This window comes from Rosa rugosa, chromosome 5 (genome assembly GCF_958449725.1).
Source record: "Rosa rugosa chromosome 5, drRosRugo1.1, whole genome shotgun sequence".
Taxonomy (NCBI): Eukaryota; Viridiplantae; Streptophyta; class Magnoliopsida; order Rosales; family Rosaceae; genus Rosa; species Rosa rugosa.
Window position 1 is genome coordinate 42,880,537 of NC_084824.1, and position 18,734 is coordinate 42,899,270.

The 18,734-nt window shown below is 40.0% G+C and overlaps 1 protein-coding gene and 2 long non-coding RNA genes across 5 annotated transcripts; 1 reads left to right on the forward strand and 2 right to left on the reverse strand.

The window, feature by feature from the left end:
- Window positions 1-818: 818 nt before the first annotated feature.
- LOC133711995 (uncharacterized) lies at window positions 819-2,684 on the forward strand. Of its 2 annotated transcripts, none has more exons than XR_009847101.1 (4): window positions 819-1,054; window positions 1,181-1,417; window positions 2,047-2,120; window positions 2,213-2,684. It is a non-coding gene; the product is annotated as an uncharacterized LOC133711995 (long non-coding RNA). The 2 variants fall into 2 exon arrangements; XR_009847102.1 differs by having other exon boundaries at window positions 2,383-2,682.
- Window positions 2,685-2,870: 186 nt separating this feature from the next.
- Window positions 2,871-6,119, reverse strand: LOC133707808 (protein HOMOLOG OF MAMMALIAN LYST-INTERACTING PROTEIN 5-like). Of its 2 annotated transcripts, none has more exons than XM_062133291.1 (5): window positions 5,994-6,119; window positions 5,797-5,897; window positions 4,944-5,037; window positions 4,282-4,355; window positions 2,871-3,226 (listed from the first exon to the last, which is right to left on the reverse strand). In XM_062133291.1, exons 2-5 carry the CDS (start codon window positions 5,881-5,883, stop codon window positions 3,179-3,181), a joined length of 303 nt encoding a protein of 100 aa, XP_061989275.1. In that variant the 5' UTR covers window positions 5,884-5,897; window positions 5,994-6,119; the 3' UTR covers window positions 2,871-3,178. The 2 variants fall into 2 exon arrangements, with proteins under 2 accessions (XP_061989275.1, XP_061989276.1); XM_062133292.1 differs by lacking the exon at window positions 2,871-3,226 and adding an exon at window positions 3,685-3,932 and having other exon boundaries at window positions 5,994-6,118.
- An 825-nt stretch (window positions 6,120-6,944) lies between these two features.
- On the reverse strand, window positions 6,945-8,148 carry LOC133708569 (uncharacterized). The gene is made up of 3 exons (XR_009845894.1): window positions 7,621-8,148; window positions 7,412-7,525; window positions 6,945-7,105 (listed from the first exon to the last, which is right to left on the reverse strand). It is a non-coding gene; the product is annotated as an uncharacterized LOC133708569 (long non-coding RNA).
- Window positions 8,149-18,734: the final 10,586 nt, after the last annotated feature.

The following is an 18,734-nucleotide window of genomic DNA, read 5'->3' on the forward strand; positions in this document are numbered from 1 at the left end:
TAGCTGGCGGCGGTGTCATTTCTTTAGTGATCCTGCAGAAAACACTGGGCTTGGAGGCCCCTGACGCCGAGCTTACTTGCTTTTGAAAGCTACGGGGAGCCACTAAAGGCTTAGCGGCTAGTGCCTCCATCTCTTTCTGATACTGTTCAGGAGATTTGACCAATTGCGAAGGCTTGATCAGGCCCTGGTCTAGAGCCTTTAATGCTCGCTTGGCTTCCCCAAACCTGAGCTGCAGCTTCCTTTTCTTGGACGGGCTAATCTCTATCGCCTTCCCTTTTTCTCTGGTGTACCACTTACCTTCCATGATGGAGGATGTTGAAGAAGGCGGTATATATGGTTTGGTCAAAATATCTTTGTGCTCGTTCCCAGTCTTCCCATCTTGTTTCTGTTCGGCTGCGGCCGCTTTCAATTTCTTGAACAAGTTGGAATCCTTTGGGGATGTGTGAGCCCCGGAAAAATGTATCGAGCTTAGTTGATCGTGCGAGGAATTGTTTAATGATCTCGATAATCATCTAAGTGCTCGAGGAAATTTTCAGAAATTTTTACAAAGTGAAATCCTCAATCTAAGAGTTGTATAATAAAGTACACGACACGACGAGTTCGTGGGAATTTTTGAGGATTTTTCGGACACCCGGAGTGTTTATAATGAATTTCCGAAGTTTGGAAATTATGGAAATTCATTTGAAATAAATAGAATTTGTCCTGATGCGATCTGGGCCATTAATTAACCACCGCTTGATCTCGGCCGTTGGATTAGACTCAAGTTGGGCTATAAATAGTGGCAGATCAGAGTGAACGACCCAAATGGCTCCGGAGGATTCCAGAGCTCTTTGACCCGACGCGACCCAGAAACCCGCGACAGGATCCGACCGGCGCTACTTCGTCCGGCCACCGATCGACGACGAACGACCACCATCTTCTTCACCTACATCCTCATTTTCTTGGATCGTCCATGCACTGAACGGAGAAGAAAACCCGACGACGAGAAGCCCGAACCTTTACCGGCAACCTTTGCAATTTCCGGCACCTCCGGCCACCGTTTGGGTCGTCTGTGGTATGACACCTCACCTCCTCGTCATGCTCTACACCCCAGTATGATTAGTTTTTCAATTTAATCAAGTTTTGACGATTTTGTTTCTGGTTTGCTTCTGCCTCCGTCGCGGTTCCTCGACGCCGACAGTTTTTCCGGCTCTTCTCGGCTTAGTTTTTGGCTTGGTTGCATCTGTAGACGAAGGCAGACCTTGTTTAGGTATTGAAGTATGAGAATTGTTGGTTGAGTGGCCATCAGGTCGAACTCCGACACCGGTCGAGTTTCGAAAGTAGGCTGGACGGAGTTGATCAACTCGGCGTTGACTAGGCTATCTCCAGCAACTGTGTTCTCCGCCCTGAGGTCTCACCTGCATGTCGACTACTGAAGGTAAAAATCGAAGTATGCTCTGTGGTACTTGTGACAGTTTGGATGAATTATGGTGTTGGAAGTGAAATTGAAGTTTGAATGCATGTGTGGATCGGGTGTTTGAGTCTTGGATTGAATTGGTTGAGTTGCATATTGAGAAATTGATCTGGATTGTGGAATAGATATTGTGGGTACATGAGGTTCCTGTGAAAATTGATGATTAGTGATGAACGAGTAAATTGTATTGTTGTTACGATTGAGTTATGGTTGTTGTTAATTTGAAGTAAAGGTACATAAATTAAGAATCGGCTGTGAATTTTGGGAATGGCCTAAAATGGTATTATGGGTGTCCATAGTAATTTCCGTCTAATTACTATGTGACGAAATTGTTAATTAAAGAAAAGGAAATAATATATTGGGTGGCCTTAGTAAATTACGGGTACTCCTAATATATTTGAAAACTAAGTCATTGCTTGATTTACTTCGACATAGTCGTAATTGGTCAAAAGAATTATTGTTAACGATTGGTCAAACATTGGTCAATGTTAGTCAATGCAGTCAAACCTTGGTCAACTCCTGGTCAAACCAGGAAGGGTTGGCTTTAAATATTTGTTCGACGGATTATTAATGTTAATTATGTCGGAATCTAGGATTTCCAGTTACCCGAGGAACGGAAGGTTCGTGAATCTCAGACAACGTAAAAGGTTAAAGCATCGAAATCCAGGTAGGGGACTCGGGACTCATTCGGTTAGTTGTTTTCCGTTTTGAAATAAATGTTTATGCATATTTGAGTTGCATGGTTTGGTTATTCACTAGGCCAAAAAAGCTAACAGACAACGGACCAAATTCGTTGTGTGATTTGGACGATCTCCATTGTGTATCGGAGCGTTGTGTGATGAAAAATGGCACAACGGTGGAAACCCGTTGTGGGAATCACAAACAGTCAACACTTATTTGGCTAAAACTGTTGTGCCTTCTCTCGGCAGATGGCAGCCACAGTTGCCGCGCAGTCATGCTGCACATGTCATTGGCATCATTCACACAACGAAAGTTGTTTCCGAGCCGTTGTATGAAAGGCGAATCAGACAACAGCATTTTATTTTCTCTGTTGTATGAGTTATCCTCACACTTCACTTTTGGAAATTTTATTGTTGTGTGTTAGTTTTAGATAACGTATTCTAGTTATTACAGTTGTGTGATTGTAAATAAGACCATGTATGTTTGTTAGAACCATTGCATGTTATATAAGGATTCATTGTGTGAACATCCAAATTGTTACTTCAGACAACATTATTAACATTAGAAATTCTGTTGTGTGACAATCGTCTTTTCTGGATTTTGTGCATTGATAATAATGCTCCATTTTACCTAATGAACAGTGACTAATTGTAAAGAAAAGACACTGGAATCTATGAAATGAGTAATCCAACTCATACTATTTGAAGAAAAGCATTCAAACTTTAAAAGGGAGGATTTCCCAATCATCCAAGCCAACATTGAAAGAAGAAAAGCATTCAAATGCATGCTCATCTACTTGGGACATCAAAAGCTGATACAAATACAAACTATTTGTTATAAAACATGCCACACAGTGCATGAATATTGTACCAGCAGAGAAGCACAAAAATGATGCTTTCCTTCAGCAACAACCTACTTCCTCTTATGCTTTCCTTTAGCTCCTACACATACGTCTTCACGACATACTTTGCCCATTCATAGGGGCCAAGCTGATACACATGTTGTTCCAAAACATGTCTCTTATGAAGTCTTCATTGATGGTTGTCAAATTCCTTGAACAAATTCTTCCTTGTAACTGCCCTCCAATGCTATCTGCAAAACATGTAAGAAGAGTACTTTTAGTAAGCTAACTCAAACATGCACTAGCACCTGAGCTTCATCTAATATTACTAAATCAGAAAGCACACGTCTTCATCTAATATTACAAAATCTAAAAGCACATGTTCTAACACTGAATTGAATGATCAAGCCTATAGCAGCAATACCCAAAAAGAGAAGCAGAGCTATAACAAAGACAAACTTATATTGGGGGACATGGGGTACCCCTCTTATATAATCAGTTATATGGAATCGCCTTCAACATCCCATGGCCAATTTTTACCCTGTAATTACATGACTAGCAGAACAATAAGAAGACACTTTTCTAATAAAACAGGGGATACCTTCAGATGAAAACAAAACTAGAACAACAATGGACATTTAGTATAATTATGATAAACAATTATGACTTAATTAAAGAAAAAGACGTACATGTTGATTGCCAAATTTTTTTATGCCTTAATTAATGAAGTTACATTGCATCAGGTTCCTACAAAAAAATATCACTTAATTAAAGAGAGACAAAAAGTTCCAAAACGATACACTAGTTTAAGGCGCAAAGCTAATACTATGCACACCATTGGATATCGCAGAGCCAAAAACTGACCTTTAGGTATTGCCCTTTACAATAGAAACTCTAGTTATTGACCATTCAAGAACATTGCTGTCGCCCTCCTTGACGTCAAGATATCGCAGCAAACTTCCATTTGGAATAAATTCATAAATGAGAAAGCACTCTCCACGACCACTTGAGCAACAAAATCCCCTCAATTTCACTAAATTTTCATGCCTCAATGAGGTTAACATGTTCAACCCCTTCAAGAACTCTGCTTCCTTAATCTGGCAGCATGTTTTACCAGTACTATTACTGATAACAAGAGTCGCATACATAGACAAGAACTAGTAGGTAACTAGAAAGAAAAGTAAAAGCTTCAGAGCATTTTTGAAGAATTTATTCTGTGGCTTCACTCATAAAATTCAAAGGCAAGCAAAGCATAGGTATATCACCAATATTGAGTAGAGAATTTGATATGAGACCTGTTAGTTACCTCATTTGCCACATTCGAAAGAGCTTGGTATAGACCTATCCAGATTGGTATTGTGGCCAGAGTTGGTAAACAAGCTGCATTGAAAAAACCAAGTTAGAACAACATAATCTAGCTCAAGGTGACACACCACGTAAATCAGGTTAAATTCAATAACCAACAAAACATAGTATCGGAAAACATCAAAATCATGAATAGGTATTACAGACCTAAAAAGTCCTCAAATTCATGTAAGATTTAACTTCTTCTACCTAAAAGTTATAAATGAGGGTGTTTCAGGCACAAATACAGTGATGAACGATCAATATAAAAAGTATACACAAACATGAACATGATCAATATAAAAAGTATACACAAATATAAAAAGCTGCATTAACCCCAGCCTGCCGATACAGCCTTGATGTCTCAAGTTGTATTCTTTCCTATGTGAGCATACCAGAATTAAACAAGAGTTATGCACTGAAGATAAACGGTGAAACTTTATCACTTTGTTCTCTCGATAATGAAAAGTTGATTATCACTTCAAACCAAATAAGTCGGGAAAAAAACTAGAAGGAGAAGGAGAAGCCCAAATCGTCCAAAAGGCTCAAAGAAAACTAGTGAAGTTTAGAACCATACATATGAACCACTAGTTGTACTCGAGGGAACTGAAAGATCATCATCACCTGCAGGGGGGCCAGCCTGAGGTTTCCTTCCTTCTTTCACAGCTTTCCTTATATCTGCTGCTTTCCAAGCCGCATACTTCTGCTTCTGCTCAAGCTACAAAAAGATATAAAAAGGTGAACTACTCAAATCCAACTATATATAACCTTCAAATCAGTAATAACACATTTGTATCCTCAACTTTAACAAAAAAGAATATATAAAGTTTCAAGTGGCATAGCAAAACGTAAAACTCACATCAAGTTGAAGAACACCAAACTGGTTAATTCAAAGAAAATGCTTGCAGCATAGAAGTGTCAATAGACACCAACAAAGATGGCATTCAAATCTATGAATTTTGTCATTATATCATTTCTAAAAAAAAACATAGGGAAAACCAAGTCCTCGGGGTCATAAAGGATTGGTCACAATCCTATCCTGATCATGGGGAACTTACAGGGCCTGTACAAACCAAAAACAAACAGCAATCTCATTTGCGTTCAACAAACTTAAACTAACCACATGTTCTCCCTAAAGAGTTCTCCTAAACCCCTCCACTAATGAACTTCCAATTAAATGGTATAGCTTATTTAGAATCAAATAGTATAATTACAAGAACCCCCTGACATTGCCGAAATATATAAGTACTCTTGTTTTCTTGAAATTACAAGCAGCAGAAACATATCACAGCTTCACTAATCTACTGACTGTTACAGGGAGCCTCAGCATTCGATTTTGAACCAAAAATCAAGTAATGGCAGCAAAGCTAAAGTTCCATTGTTATTTTCCTTGATAAAAAACAAAGCAAACAGACCAACCCAGTTGACAGTAAACTGAAAAATGGTATAGAGAAGTGGTTAAGAGAGAAGAAAAGACCTTTTCAAGCTGCTTCATGAGTGAAATCAGGAGGGAATTGGTGGTCTTGGTGCACTTGTTCTGAGGAATCTTCAGCCCTCGCTCCATTGCGTATAATCAACCTAATTTCAACACAAAACAAATACAATTCAATCAAACCCAAGGACAAATTAAGGTTTTAGAGCTCATAATTTGCGAAAGATTGGACAAATATCAACCTGGTGGCGCTTCCATCGAAAGGTGGTGAAGGTATCGACCATGCGCTGGAAGTTGTCGAGCTGACAGTCTGACACACCAGATCGGGGACTTCCTCTGCCTCTGAACCTCCTCTATCTCCTTATTCGTATCATCCACTGTAAAAAAAAACAACCAAATTAATCCATTACGAGAAAGAGAGACGTACTGAGTAATCGATGAGCCGTGAGGGGGTTCTCTCTAGAGGCATCGATTGGGGGAAAGAGAGTACACTTGTTTTCTAGTTATAGACAGCATTTTAGGTACCTGGGTATTCAAGTTTGAAGTTATATGTATAAAAATCATCACCAAAATGACCCAAAGCATGCAATCCAGCATTCACCCATGAGCACAAATCATATGAAAAGAATACAATAATAAAAAAAATTGCGGTAGTTTGATCAGAAGTTTGTTTTAAAATCAATGATAACGAGTTTGGATAAACAACTATACTAGATAACCCCAGTCAACAATTTCACTTCAATCTTAGCAGACAAAATAGCTGTAAGAGAAGATAAAACAGATTATGAGTGAAAATCACAATAAAAAGTAAGATACTGATAATCATTTATTCCCAAGTAATTTAATCTAAGGTTTAGATACCAATAGCTCATAGAACTTGATACTAATGCCCAAAATTTAAGCTTCAAAAAAAAAAAAAAAAAATAGAAGTAACCTAAATATAAAGTATGCGTCACATTGTAGTTGCAAGTAAATTCCATGTGACTTTACAAAGCATCCTCTGAACATCTAAAGGTCAATAGACTCAATATGCCATCTTTCACACACAAGTGCACCAATGTTACAGACATTAAAAGAAAATAGCCAATTAAAGGAATTCTTGAAACCCAGAAGTTATAACATCTTCATAAAAAAAATAATCTGAATAAATTTACTTCATAGAGAATGTAAATATGATAAGAAAATACCTTCTTCAACCTGGTTTTGATCTCAGACTTTTTGGACTTGTTGTAAATGCGCCTTTTCTCAACCTGGCGAGCTCCCTTTTCAACATAATCAAGCCTCTTGGTTGGAGCAGCCTCACAAACCACAGAGCGACAAACTGACCTCTGACTTGGGCTCACAGACAAATACCCTGCAAATAGAAAAACTCATATATCAAATTCCAATTTGAATTAACAACTTCTTAGACTGGTTGCTGAGAGATCAGTCAGAAAAAAAAAAAAAAAAACCAAAACTTTAGACCAAAAACAACAAAACCCTCCATCCATATGTGCTTAATTACACTTGAAGGGCTAGTGCAGGTGGGTCTTTCTATATCTTGAAGACCCAATATATGAAAAAGTTTCGAACTTTGTTAAACATTTTCCAATTGAAACTTTCTCCGAAATCAAATTTCAAGATGAACAAAGATAAATACGAAATTGAGAGAATTGATCACCTTTGGAGAAGAAATTGTGAGAAAGTGAGAGAAGGGAAACCATCACTCACAGCAAATCATCACCATTAATTGTCTTCCTCTTCTCCTTCTAACACTTATCGCTGGCCCTAAACACTAAAACCCCCACAATTAATCCCAAATTGAACCAAAAGCGGTCTGATTGAACATAAGAACAAATACCAAAAAGAAGAGATGGTGAAATTACTCACTGGTGATGAAGCTGAAGAATTCAGAGTCCTTGACGTCCTTAGTGATGGTTGCGACATGTTATAGGACACTCTAAAGCTTGCACTTGTGGATGAGGATCAGCGCTTGCTCGCTCGCCATGTGCAACCACCATGAGAGAGAGATGAAGGAGAAAGGAAGTGGATATGAGGAAATCGAGTACCCACAAATCCCCAAATCCAGTAGCCCACAAATCCCCACAAATCAAATTGTCGTGAAACCCCCAAATCGAGTAGACTACAAATCCCCAAATCGACATTATAAACCCAGAGATCGAAGAACCCTAATCTTCAGCAGATCTCGAAGAACCTCCTCCCTCTTCCCAGTACACAGAATCCTTATCTTCTTCACGAATGGAACTTAGTGACAGCTGAGTCAAGATAATAGAACCCTAATCTCGGCGGTGATGTAGATGTAGATGGAGGAAGGGATTGTGGAGACGATAGGAGAGAAGAGCGATATGGGAAGAGAGAAAGAGAGAAAGCGAGAGGAGACGATGTTTTGAGGAGAGATGGTTTAGAGGAAATAGCTATTTTGTCTAAGTGGCTGGAGAGAAAGTCAATAGCCTTAATTAAGATGTCAAAGAGGCGTTTTTTTATTTTATTCATTATCAGACAACACATGGATCAAATTATGTTGTCTAATTATGTAGACATTAAATTTGAGCTGAGATTTTAAAGAGGGAAAGTTCCCGCTATATGCAATCAAAGAATTAGCTTTGGCGCTAGAGATAGGCATTTCTCTTCAGACAACATGAATAAGCCATTTATGTTGTAGGAGCTTGCAACATCACATATATGTCAATAAAAATTTGCAGATTTGGGGGGAATGAGTGGCATTGGGAGGCACATCCAAACATTCTCAATGTATATTCCTCGATCATACAACACAAAGTAAAAAAACTGTTGTATGACATTTTGCAAGCTACACTCATACAACAGATATAACTATTCTGTTGTACTATGTAATACATATTTGAACCCAAATTTGTGTCAAACTAGGAGGGAAATATGCCGCTCTTTTTTTTTATCATTCACACAACAAATTTTTTTTATCAGTGTTGTGCAATCACCTTCTACATAAAAACTTAGAAATTTTTATGGCTTTATACAACGTAGGGTTCTTAATCGTGTTGTATGATTGACTTTCCATCATCACACAACATCTTTTTTTTTTCGTTGTGCAAAAAGTGTTGTATATTGAGGTTATTGGCCTAGTGATTGATGGCTTGAGAGTGAGTGGAACATAGCGATTCCTTGGGCTTCGATCCCCTAAACCTCCGGAGGGGCCGTATGGACGGAATGGTGTCTGACATCCTCTGAGGTGTGGCACTATTTCTAGGTGATATGGCGTAAGTGGACACCTCACTACGCTTACCTGGTGATGATTTTATTTGAGGTAAGGCCGAGTAGTTGGTCCATGGGATTGACCATCAAGTATTATGCATTTCTTTGAGTTTCGTGCATTGGATTTTGAGTCCGAAAGATATTTAAAGTTTGTCGTTCTTTAAAGAAATGGTTTAACTTTTTCATACTGGGATCCCAAATTATTATCTTATGTGTCGGTTTTCAAACCTAGTCGGGTGAAGCCCCTATTGAGTAGCGAGGACGAAAGCTCACTCCTACAACAGTGTGGTTGCAGGTACTGTGCACTGGGAACGGGATTGGAGCGGACGGAGCTGGGTGTGCAGATTTCAATAGAAGTCAGGTTCTGGGTTCCAATCTTATTCTTGTTCCTTAAAATTGTATTTTCGGAACTTGTCACAATTTGTTTGTTAGATGCTAAGTCCTTTATTCCTCGGTTGTTTGCAACGTTAAGTCCTGGACGAACATTTGAATTTAAAGTTTTAGAAAGGTTTTCAACTCAAAAGAATTTTAAAAGCTTCCGTTGCGAATTTTTTTGTCAAAATTTATTTCGAACAAATGCCTAGCAAATTTCTAGAATGTAAATCGAATTTTCGGTTTATGTTTTAGGGACTCACGACACTGTAACGTACTCAAGCTGGTGAGGTGCAGTTTGGGGCGTTACAGGATGGCGGTTACTCTATCCTGTTTCTTGCTTTTGGGCTGGAAGGTTGATAATTTTGCGATGGCGAAGCCCACTTGATTGGCGGGAGTGAACCAAAACGAAATGTTTGTTCGACCTCTTCATGTGACACTTGGATGCCACATTCTTCTTTGCATCGTGAGCATAGAACCACTGATGAGGCCTCGCTGATAGGTCTGGCCTTCTTCTTTGCTGGGACCTCATCCTTCTCATTCCTCTCTTCTTGACCCTTGGTGGTCAAGTCTAGGGTTGGCTTCCTCTGGCTCTTCTTGGTCCAAGTCACATCAACCATATTGACCCCAGTGTTAGGAAAAGGGTTCAGGTCTACTAGAGCTGTCGCGGTCACCAGAGCTTCCACCTGCAAACTACCATTATTGAGCCATACCTAAATCTGGTCCTTCAGCTTCACACAGTCAGCCGTGTTATGATTCCACAGGTTGTGAAATTTGCAATATTTTTTTCCTTTCAGCTTTTCTGGTTTGGGGAAAGGTCCAAAGTCTGTCTTCACCATCTTCGCGGCTATCATCTCATCTAAAATCTCATGTGCCTTATTGGCATCGTATGTATACGTTGCGAACTCAGGTTTGGTGAAGGCTACGGACTTGAGCTTGACTGGCTCCTTAGTTATTTTCAACTGCTTCAAGGCCGAGTCCTTTCTTCCTGTCAGCTCAAAAGAGGAGATATCATTCTCTTCTTCTTCATCTTCATCCTGGAAAACTTCTTCACCTTGATAATAGGGATCATAGGTGGCTAGTTGGTAGTTCGGACAGCCACTGTACGGTGTTTTCCGGGCACATATGTCCCTTTGGACGCATTCTTTCTAGCGTCGGTTTCTCTGAGAAGATGCTCAAAGCTACCTACCTCTGTGATAAGCTCCCCCATTGATTGGATCATGCTGCCATGTTGTTTCTTCCGCTGACGTGGCTCTAAGCCCTTAATTGCCAACTTGATTAGTTCTTTCTCTGGCAAGACCATATTCAGCTTGGCCTTATGAATCTGGAAGCGTTGAAGATACGCAACAACAGACTCTGTGGGCTGTTGGGCCATCTGAGTAAGGGAAGCCAAATCAACCTCAGGCTCGATAGTTCCGAAAGTTTCTCGGAAGAGCTTTTCCATTGCTGGCCAATCTGCCACTGACCCTGGTCGAAGCTTGGAGAACCACCTAAAGGCAGCTCCAGAAAGAGAAGTGCCAAAGATCTTGCACTTGAGACTGTCATCATTCTGGTACTGGCCACATTGCACCTTAAACCTGGCCAGGTGGGTTGCCGCATTCTCGGTATCTTTCCCTGAAAAAGTAGAAAATATGATATTTTTATAGCCTCTGGGGAAAGGCGCGAGCATTATATGTGGCGGGAAAGGCCCCTCATAAGGATCCGGCTTCTCTGCTAGAAAAAAGATTGCTAGGATCTGCTTGGATAATTATGTGAGCCCGCCACGTCAGCCCAACTCAATCCAATGGCTGTCAAACTGACAGCAAATGTGGATAAGAAAAAAGCCATCAGCACCTCATCTGCGTTATGAGACCTCTTGATTCTGGCATGCCCCTCAATGAAGCGATCCACCAAACCCTGGAGCTCGGAATTGGGTTCTGTCTTCTCAATGTCAGCTCCACACAATGGGCAGTCCTTAAATCTCGACACACAGACTCTAAAACCAACCTAGTTCAGACCCAATCCAAAATTAAGAAAATTGAGATAAACCCAATTCAATTTGAGAGGAAAGAGGGTTGGTTACTTACTTGCAGAAGGAATGAGAACAAGGGACGCATTTGGTAGAGTTGAAGAGAAGGGCGTGGCATATCATGCATCTCAGAGGGCCCAGCTTGAAGGTCTGCGAATCGTAACCCAAGGGGCATTTTGGGGAGACTGTCGCCGCCGCCGACGACGGCTCTTTCTCTTTCTTGGTTGGTCCGCAGGTCGAGCGGCTTTCACGAACGGACACACCGGTTGTGAAGCTGTCTTTTCTGAAAGATCCATGTCGTTGGACATTCGCTAGGGTTTAAATCCATGTAGTTCTGCCTGATTTTAATCTCGAAGCCGTTGAAGAATTGTTCTTTTCTGTCCAATTTTCTTCGACTTTATTCTGTATTTTTTTTTTTTTTAAGTTTCCTTACAAGTTCATGGCTGAATGCGACTGTATCGGAGCCTCTAATTCTGCATTTCAAGGATTCGTGATTGCGAGTTTGTGAGGATTGTTGAGCTAGTCTGAATTGGGGGAGTGGTGAAGTGGTGGTTGTTTACGTGTATGAGGGGATGGGCATGAATCATCTGCCATCATCAGCTTCTCCGTGTTACCCATCGTGGTGCTCAAAGTTGGGGGATTTTGAGAGAATCAGAATCTGAGCTCTCTCTCTCCCCTCCTTCCATGGCGGCCCGGCCTAATTTTTTCATTAACCCATGACTAAGCCTTAGCAACATGGCCACTGGATCGCTTCGGAAGAGGTTGGTGGCTGTTTACGATGACATGCATCAGCAAATATGGACTATGGTTTTGGAGCTAGCTTTGGCGGCCATGGATGAGCTTGTGAAGCTGGCTCAGACTAATGAAGGATGAGGATCTTGGAAGCCTTCTTATCCATATTTGCTGTCAGTTTAACAGCCATTGGATTGAGTTGGGCTGACGTGGCGGGCTCACATAATTATCCAAGCAGATCCTAGCAATCCTTTTTCTAGCAGAGAAGCCGGATCCCCTCATAAACCCCATCGAGGTGGGCCCTAGGGTTAGCCAACCTGATCATCTCCTCAACCTCTTCGCGTCTCACATAGTCTGAGCCAGGAGGAGGAGGTGCATCCACGGTCTGGTGGGTGGTTTGCAAAAGAGGTGCAGCTTGGGTAGCAGTCACTGATCCTTCCCCTAAGCGAATATTCCGGGTAAAACTGGGCTGTTGAAGAGTAAATGCTGGAGTGGACACATCTTTTACCAAAGCCATTATCTTGATCGGATTGCCCGACTAATCAAGTCCATAGTAATTTCCCAGAAGCTCTTAGTATACGTTCTCTGCTCCATCGCTGTCAAATTGAGTAAACACGACAGGATCAGCAGGGGTGCCTTCACCGAATTTCAAAGTTTTACTCTTCTGCGCTGCCGGAGGTGTAGACTTCTCTTTGCCGCCAATTACCAGAGCTTTTTCCTTACTTTTAATTGACGAGGTAGCGGCGGTTGCAGACGGCGTAGCGGTGTTGTTGCTAGCCTTCTCTCGAGCATTCGGTGGTATGTATTTGCCGGATCCCGAGGGTTGGCCAAGCGAACCAAGGATGGCATTGGGATCTCCCAGAGCCTTATTCAGAACTTCTTTAGCTTGATCCAATTCAGCCTTATGCATGGCAACCTGGGTCGCAAGGTTAGATCCCTCGTTGCGAAGAACTGCAAATTCTGACGTAGTCTGCTTGCTTTGGTTCGCGATGGCCTCCATGACCTGCTTTTGTCGCAGACTCTGCTCATCAGCGATCTCTCTGGCATGTGCCCTCACTGCAGTCGCTGATTGTTCAATTTGTCGCCTGGTCTCCTCAGCAAGCTGGGCAATGCGCTGGTCCAGTTCGCGTATGCGCCGATCTGACATCACGATCTCCCTATCCATATCAGCAGCTACCTTTTCGCGATGTCTGTCGTGATTTTCCATGATGATTGCGAGTTGTTCTTCAACAGTCGCTCCTTCCGGGATAGGCCTCGGAACCAAGGCCTATCTTGTCACGCCTCCTCCAGCATTGGAGGTGACAGAATTATTGACAGGCTCGTTTGCCTGGCTGGTGATGACATTTTGGCCCTCAGCAGCAGGCTGGTGACTTCCTCCCTGTTCAGTTGACATGTCTGGTGACGGTGGGTAAGAAAAAATCTTTGTATTACTTGTTCGTCGGAAAGACCACGACAGTCTGCACGAGAGTGCAGTCTGTAACTGGAGGTCTTATGCTTCGGGCAGTTAACGTAAACCTTTTGTTAAGGGTTTGCGCTTGACTTCCCAATGGTGGCGATCGCGAAGAAACGCTATGCAGGTCCCACTGGGCATGCCAAAATGTTTGGCTCCAAAACCAGTCTGGTTGCAAACCGTCTCTTTTGAGCGTGCGCAGGCGTGCCAACACCGTGGGGGTGCAGTCGTCGGGGAGTCCCTTGACCTGACTTCTTCTCAAACGATGTGGACGAGGAGAGCATGATTTGATGCCTAAAATGCAACTTACGCGCAACAAGGACACGGTCATCAAAGAATTGGGAAATATTTAAACCCGGAAATATCGTACCTCGGGGATCTTGAGCTAACTCAAATCCAATGGTTTATGGGTCACAAAAGTCACTTGCTAAACTAAAAGAAAAAATTGTAAAATGGCTAAGTGAGACACCAAGTCTCACACATGCACGGCTTAAGTCTCCCGAAGCCAAAAAGTAGTCAAGAACTCACCAAAATAAATTGGTAGGCTCAAGGCCTTATGGTACTTACAATGAAAAATGTGAGCAAATATTTGGGGGAATTGATTTTTGGTTTTGTAAATTAAAAACTAGGAAATTAAAATTTGCAAAAAAGTTAAGTGCTAGAAATTTAAAGGTTTGGAAAACAATGGACAAAATTTGGGTACTAAGGCATCCACTCTAGCAATCATTTACCGTAACAACACAATTTTTGGCACACAACAAAAGGGAAATGGCGCAATCCCTAACTCTAAGCCGGACTAGGGCCTTAGAGTGATAATGCAAATCCGGACTAGGGCATTCACATTCTCATAATACAAAAATAATGTAAATCCGGGCTAGGGCATTCACATTCTCATCACACACACATTAAGACCAGACTAGGGCTCCTAACATGCATAAAATGGCATTAAGTCAATTTTTAGAGACTAACAATTTGCTCATGACAACATACTCATTCATAAAATTAAGCCACTAATTAAATGAATTTCATGATGAGGACAAGAACTAGTCATAAAATTGGCTAATTTCTATAACAAATTCCCATCGAAAATTACGCAAAGTCACGAACAAAAACCATAACACACTTTCATTAAGCACCAAAAATTAATGTCATTACATGGTAAAAATTGCTAGGGCTTCAAGCCCTAGACCCAAATAAGAAACTACTCACAATCCATCAACATACCCACAAAGAAATTCATCAATTACAAGAAATTAAAGCAAGAAGAGAGTAAAGAAAAGAGAGAGACCAACACTAATCACAACAACACTAGAGAGTGAGCATGACTAGCTTGGAATTACACTCTCTCTTGTACCTCAACCCGGATCCTTGCTGAAATGTTGGAATTTAATTGAGGAATGGTGATGAACTAGTGAAAGAAAATGGGTTGTGGTTAAAGAGATAGAGAAGAGGAGGAGGTCGGCTACTGTTGGTGAGGGGAAAAAGAATGGGTCTTGGTGCGGCGCTGTAGCTGCTGTCGGGTAAGAAGAATGAATTAGGTCGTGACTTTCAAATATATATATATGCCTGCACATGTGTGAACTGTGAAGGGATAATGGAAATTGGAAAGTGAGTGAGCACGTGGTCTGGATGGAAATGGGATAGGAACCATGATGATTAATCAATGGTTTGATTAATTGATGGCATGACTAACTCACGTGCCGCATCAGCTACATGTTTCCATATATATATATATATATATTTTTTTTTTTTTCTTCTTTCTTCCATTTTCTTCAAAGCTCTCTCTCTCTCTAAACATTTTCATTTTTGATCGGGCTCCCAACATCCTATTTCTTGTTGACATTGATCATGGTTTACATGCCGACTAATTCGTCTCCTTGTCAAAAACTCCGATTTGCTCCACTTTTGTACCATTTTCTCTCGTTTCCGCAACTCCGCTTATTTCCTACACAATAAATAAAAATAAATTAATTACATAATAATTGACTCGATGATTAGCTTAATTCTAGTATTTTAGATATAATTACACGTATAAAAATGCGTGTAATCAGAGCACCAACCTCGTCACAAGGTTGTTTTCTATGCCTTTCGGAAAAGTACTTCTTGCCTTACGGATAAGGACTTGTGTTGTGATATCTTGCGTCACCGAGTCGATACTCAATATTGTAGATTGAGCAGAGCAATCACCGGGAAGTAGGAGAAAGCACGGGTTTGCTAAAGCGTGACTTTAGCTTCGCTGGGTTGCGAAGGCGTTACCCTTGCTTCGCTGGTTTTCAACTAGGTTAAAGGTAGGTTTGCTCCGGAGAGGCTTTGATAATCATTGAGATTGATTGATTGAAGATTTGTCCTTTTTTTGTCCTTGAAAGTTGAAACCTGGTATTTATACCTTAGGGTTCCGACTGTTCCTTGCCATAGAAGGGTTATTGATTGAAGTTTCCTATTCAATCTCCGCTAGTTGACACCAATAAGGGCTCGTTTTCCTTATGGATCTTGGAATGGGTGAAGCTGTAACCCAAACCCAAGTAGCTAGACTTATTTTTGGGCCGCAAGTATCGGCCCGCTATGCTAAATCCCTTAAAGGGATCTTGCTAAAAATACTTTTGGGCTCAAACAGCAGTGAAACTTTTAAAAATATATATATGTAACAATTTACTGATCTGTGATAAACATATAAAGTTCTAAATTAATTTTTAAGAATTACTCAAGACACCCGTATAATACGATGTTTACCGACTTTTTTTATTTCTACTTCAAAAATCAACTTGAATCAAGGCTCAAGTTATTTCACATTTGACAAACCTAAACCATATATAAAGACATATCAAAAGTCTGTATATTCTTACTAAGCTAAAAGTATGGATTCAAGAACAAATAAATTTTAAGATCATAATCATCTTTCATTTCTATTTGCAATAATCTAATTGAGCTAATATTTGTGTTTTTCTTTTAAAAAATAAAAATAAAAAAAGGGACAAAAGCGTCAAAAAAAGAAAATGGGGGGCAAAATGGGCATGTAACTGTTGAATGAACAGTATAACATCCCATTCTGCTTTATAATATGTATAAAAAAAGGGACAAAAGCGTCAAAAAAAAAAAGAAAATGGGGGGCAAAATGTGCATGTCACTGTTGAATGAACAGTATAACATCCCATTCTGCTTTAGAATATGTATAATATATATATGTATAATATATATATATATATATATATATATATATATATAAGTCCTGCTCACCTAAGGGACAGGTTTTAAGGGACTGTAAGGGACAAGTGATTTTGATGGCTGAAAATAAATGCACAGTTTTAAGTTGTTCTAATTTCTGTTTTTATATTTAATACATGTGGTTGAGATGCATTTGTCCCTCACAGTCCCTTAAAATTGTTCCTTAGGTGAGCAAATCTGTATATATATATATATATATATATATTTTCTAGTCACACTTTTGGCCTCTAAGAAGCTTTTAACCCCTAAAAAACAAAAAAAAGGCTTAGTAGAAGTGGTGTCCGGAAGAAAAAAAGAAAAGAAAAAAAAAGGCTTGGATGGGTGTCACCAATTTCTAGATGAAGACTGCAAAACGCTGACTCGAGGTTCACTTAATATCGTAGGTGCTCATATCAAATTTGGGCCTCTTACACAAATTTGAAGCAAAACCACATTAAGTCCCATGACTAAGTTCAAAGACTCGTTTCGATGGACATTCAAAATAAAGTTACTCATCGCAAAATACTTCAAGTGCAAGATAGTCGAAGCATCAATGCAAGTGAACCGATGGATTAGTCTCTCAAATCAAACCTTGCACTGAAATTGCTTGATAGAGCCACAAATTTTTGAACTACAATTGTTTGATCCCTTCACAGGGAATGTAGGTAATCCGGGTTTCAATCTAGATGCAACCACAACCTGAACTGAATCCCTGGTTCTTTCAAAACTTCCAAATACTTAACCAAAAACTTTCAACAAGTCATCTATCTGTTGAGTCCCAAAGTCATAAAATAATAAACTATGGTAAGTTTGATCCCATAAAGGGTACATAGGTAATTTAGCGACTCACTAGAGGCAACCACAACTTCAAACCGAATCTTTGACTCCACAGTCAAATTCACCCAAACATTAGAAAAATCAAAATTCTTTCAAACTACCAAAACAAAATCCAAAATCAATTCAAGGGCTTTAAACCCTCACAAATATCCCAAACACAATTCCAAAAATAAATGGGTCATCTACCCATTTAATTCTCAAATGCCTAGAACAACATGTGGTTTACTCCTGCAAGGGTATGTAGGCAATATAAAATCAAATGACCTAGAATCCCTCTAATGGGTCATTCACTCATGGGAACTCCTGAACTATAAGTGGCTTGATCCATTTCTGATACTTAGGCAACCCATTATAAATTTTGGGTGCAGCCGTAAAAACAAACACACATACATTGATTTCTTTGTAAATGGATCAAAGGGTGTTCCCTTGTAACGAGAGATTGTAATTAATGGACACATTCTTTATTTAATGGGTCGAACCCGAAATAATTAAAACTCTATTCTCTTAATGAATACGAGTGAAATTATGTTGGGTGACATTTTCACTTTGTGCAATTTTTACTCAACAAACCTCAACCCGACACATGCACAATTATATACGGTTCGAGTTGGGCCAAGAGTAGTTGGCCCAATAATGGGCTTGCAATAGGCTGGATTAATCGAGCATGGCCCATCACACCCCTTTCCCCCTCCCCGGTTGAAAATGTAATGGTTTATGTTTAGACATGAAAACCAACATGATAACAGGATTTAGACATGAATTTTAGAAACCAATTCTCATATCAGCTATGGGTGCGGCTATTGCCACCCTATTGTCTAATCACCCCACCCTACATTAGAATTTTATCCTAAAAATTTCCTTTTATGCCCTTATTTATAACTAGAAAAAATTTAATTAAGAAAAAATAATACAACAATAAAAATTTAAAAAACAACCCCCATTGAAAATCACAGACATGAATGAAAATCCTCCAGTATTGCATATTTGTGGTATTATAGGTCGAATGGAATATTAAGTAAACAAAGTTAAACAAGATCTTGCAATCAAAATATGTTGCATAGTATTGCCCATTTAAGAAGGTTTATCAAACTGTTTTCGATCAATTTAGGATTATCCAGAGAACAACGCAATTAAGAAGAATTCTATTAAGAA

Excerpts from the sequence above, each read along its gene's own strand:
- LOC133707808 (XM_062133291.1), bottom strand. The coding sequence starts at position 5,883 with ATGGAGCGAGGGCTGAAGATTCCTCAGAACAAGTGCACCAAGACCACC. Across the intron at positions 4,356-4,943 it reads TCAGGCTGGCCCCCCTGCAG|CTTGTTTACCAACTCTGGCC; the intron begins GTGATGATGATC and ends TTTTCAATGCAG. Across the intron at positions 3,227-4,281 it reads TTTCGAATGTGGCAAATGAG|ATAGCATTGGAGGGCAGTTA; the intron begins GTAACTAACAGG and ends CATGTTTTGCAG.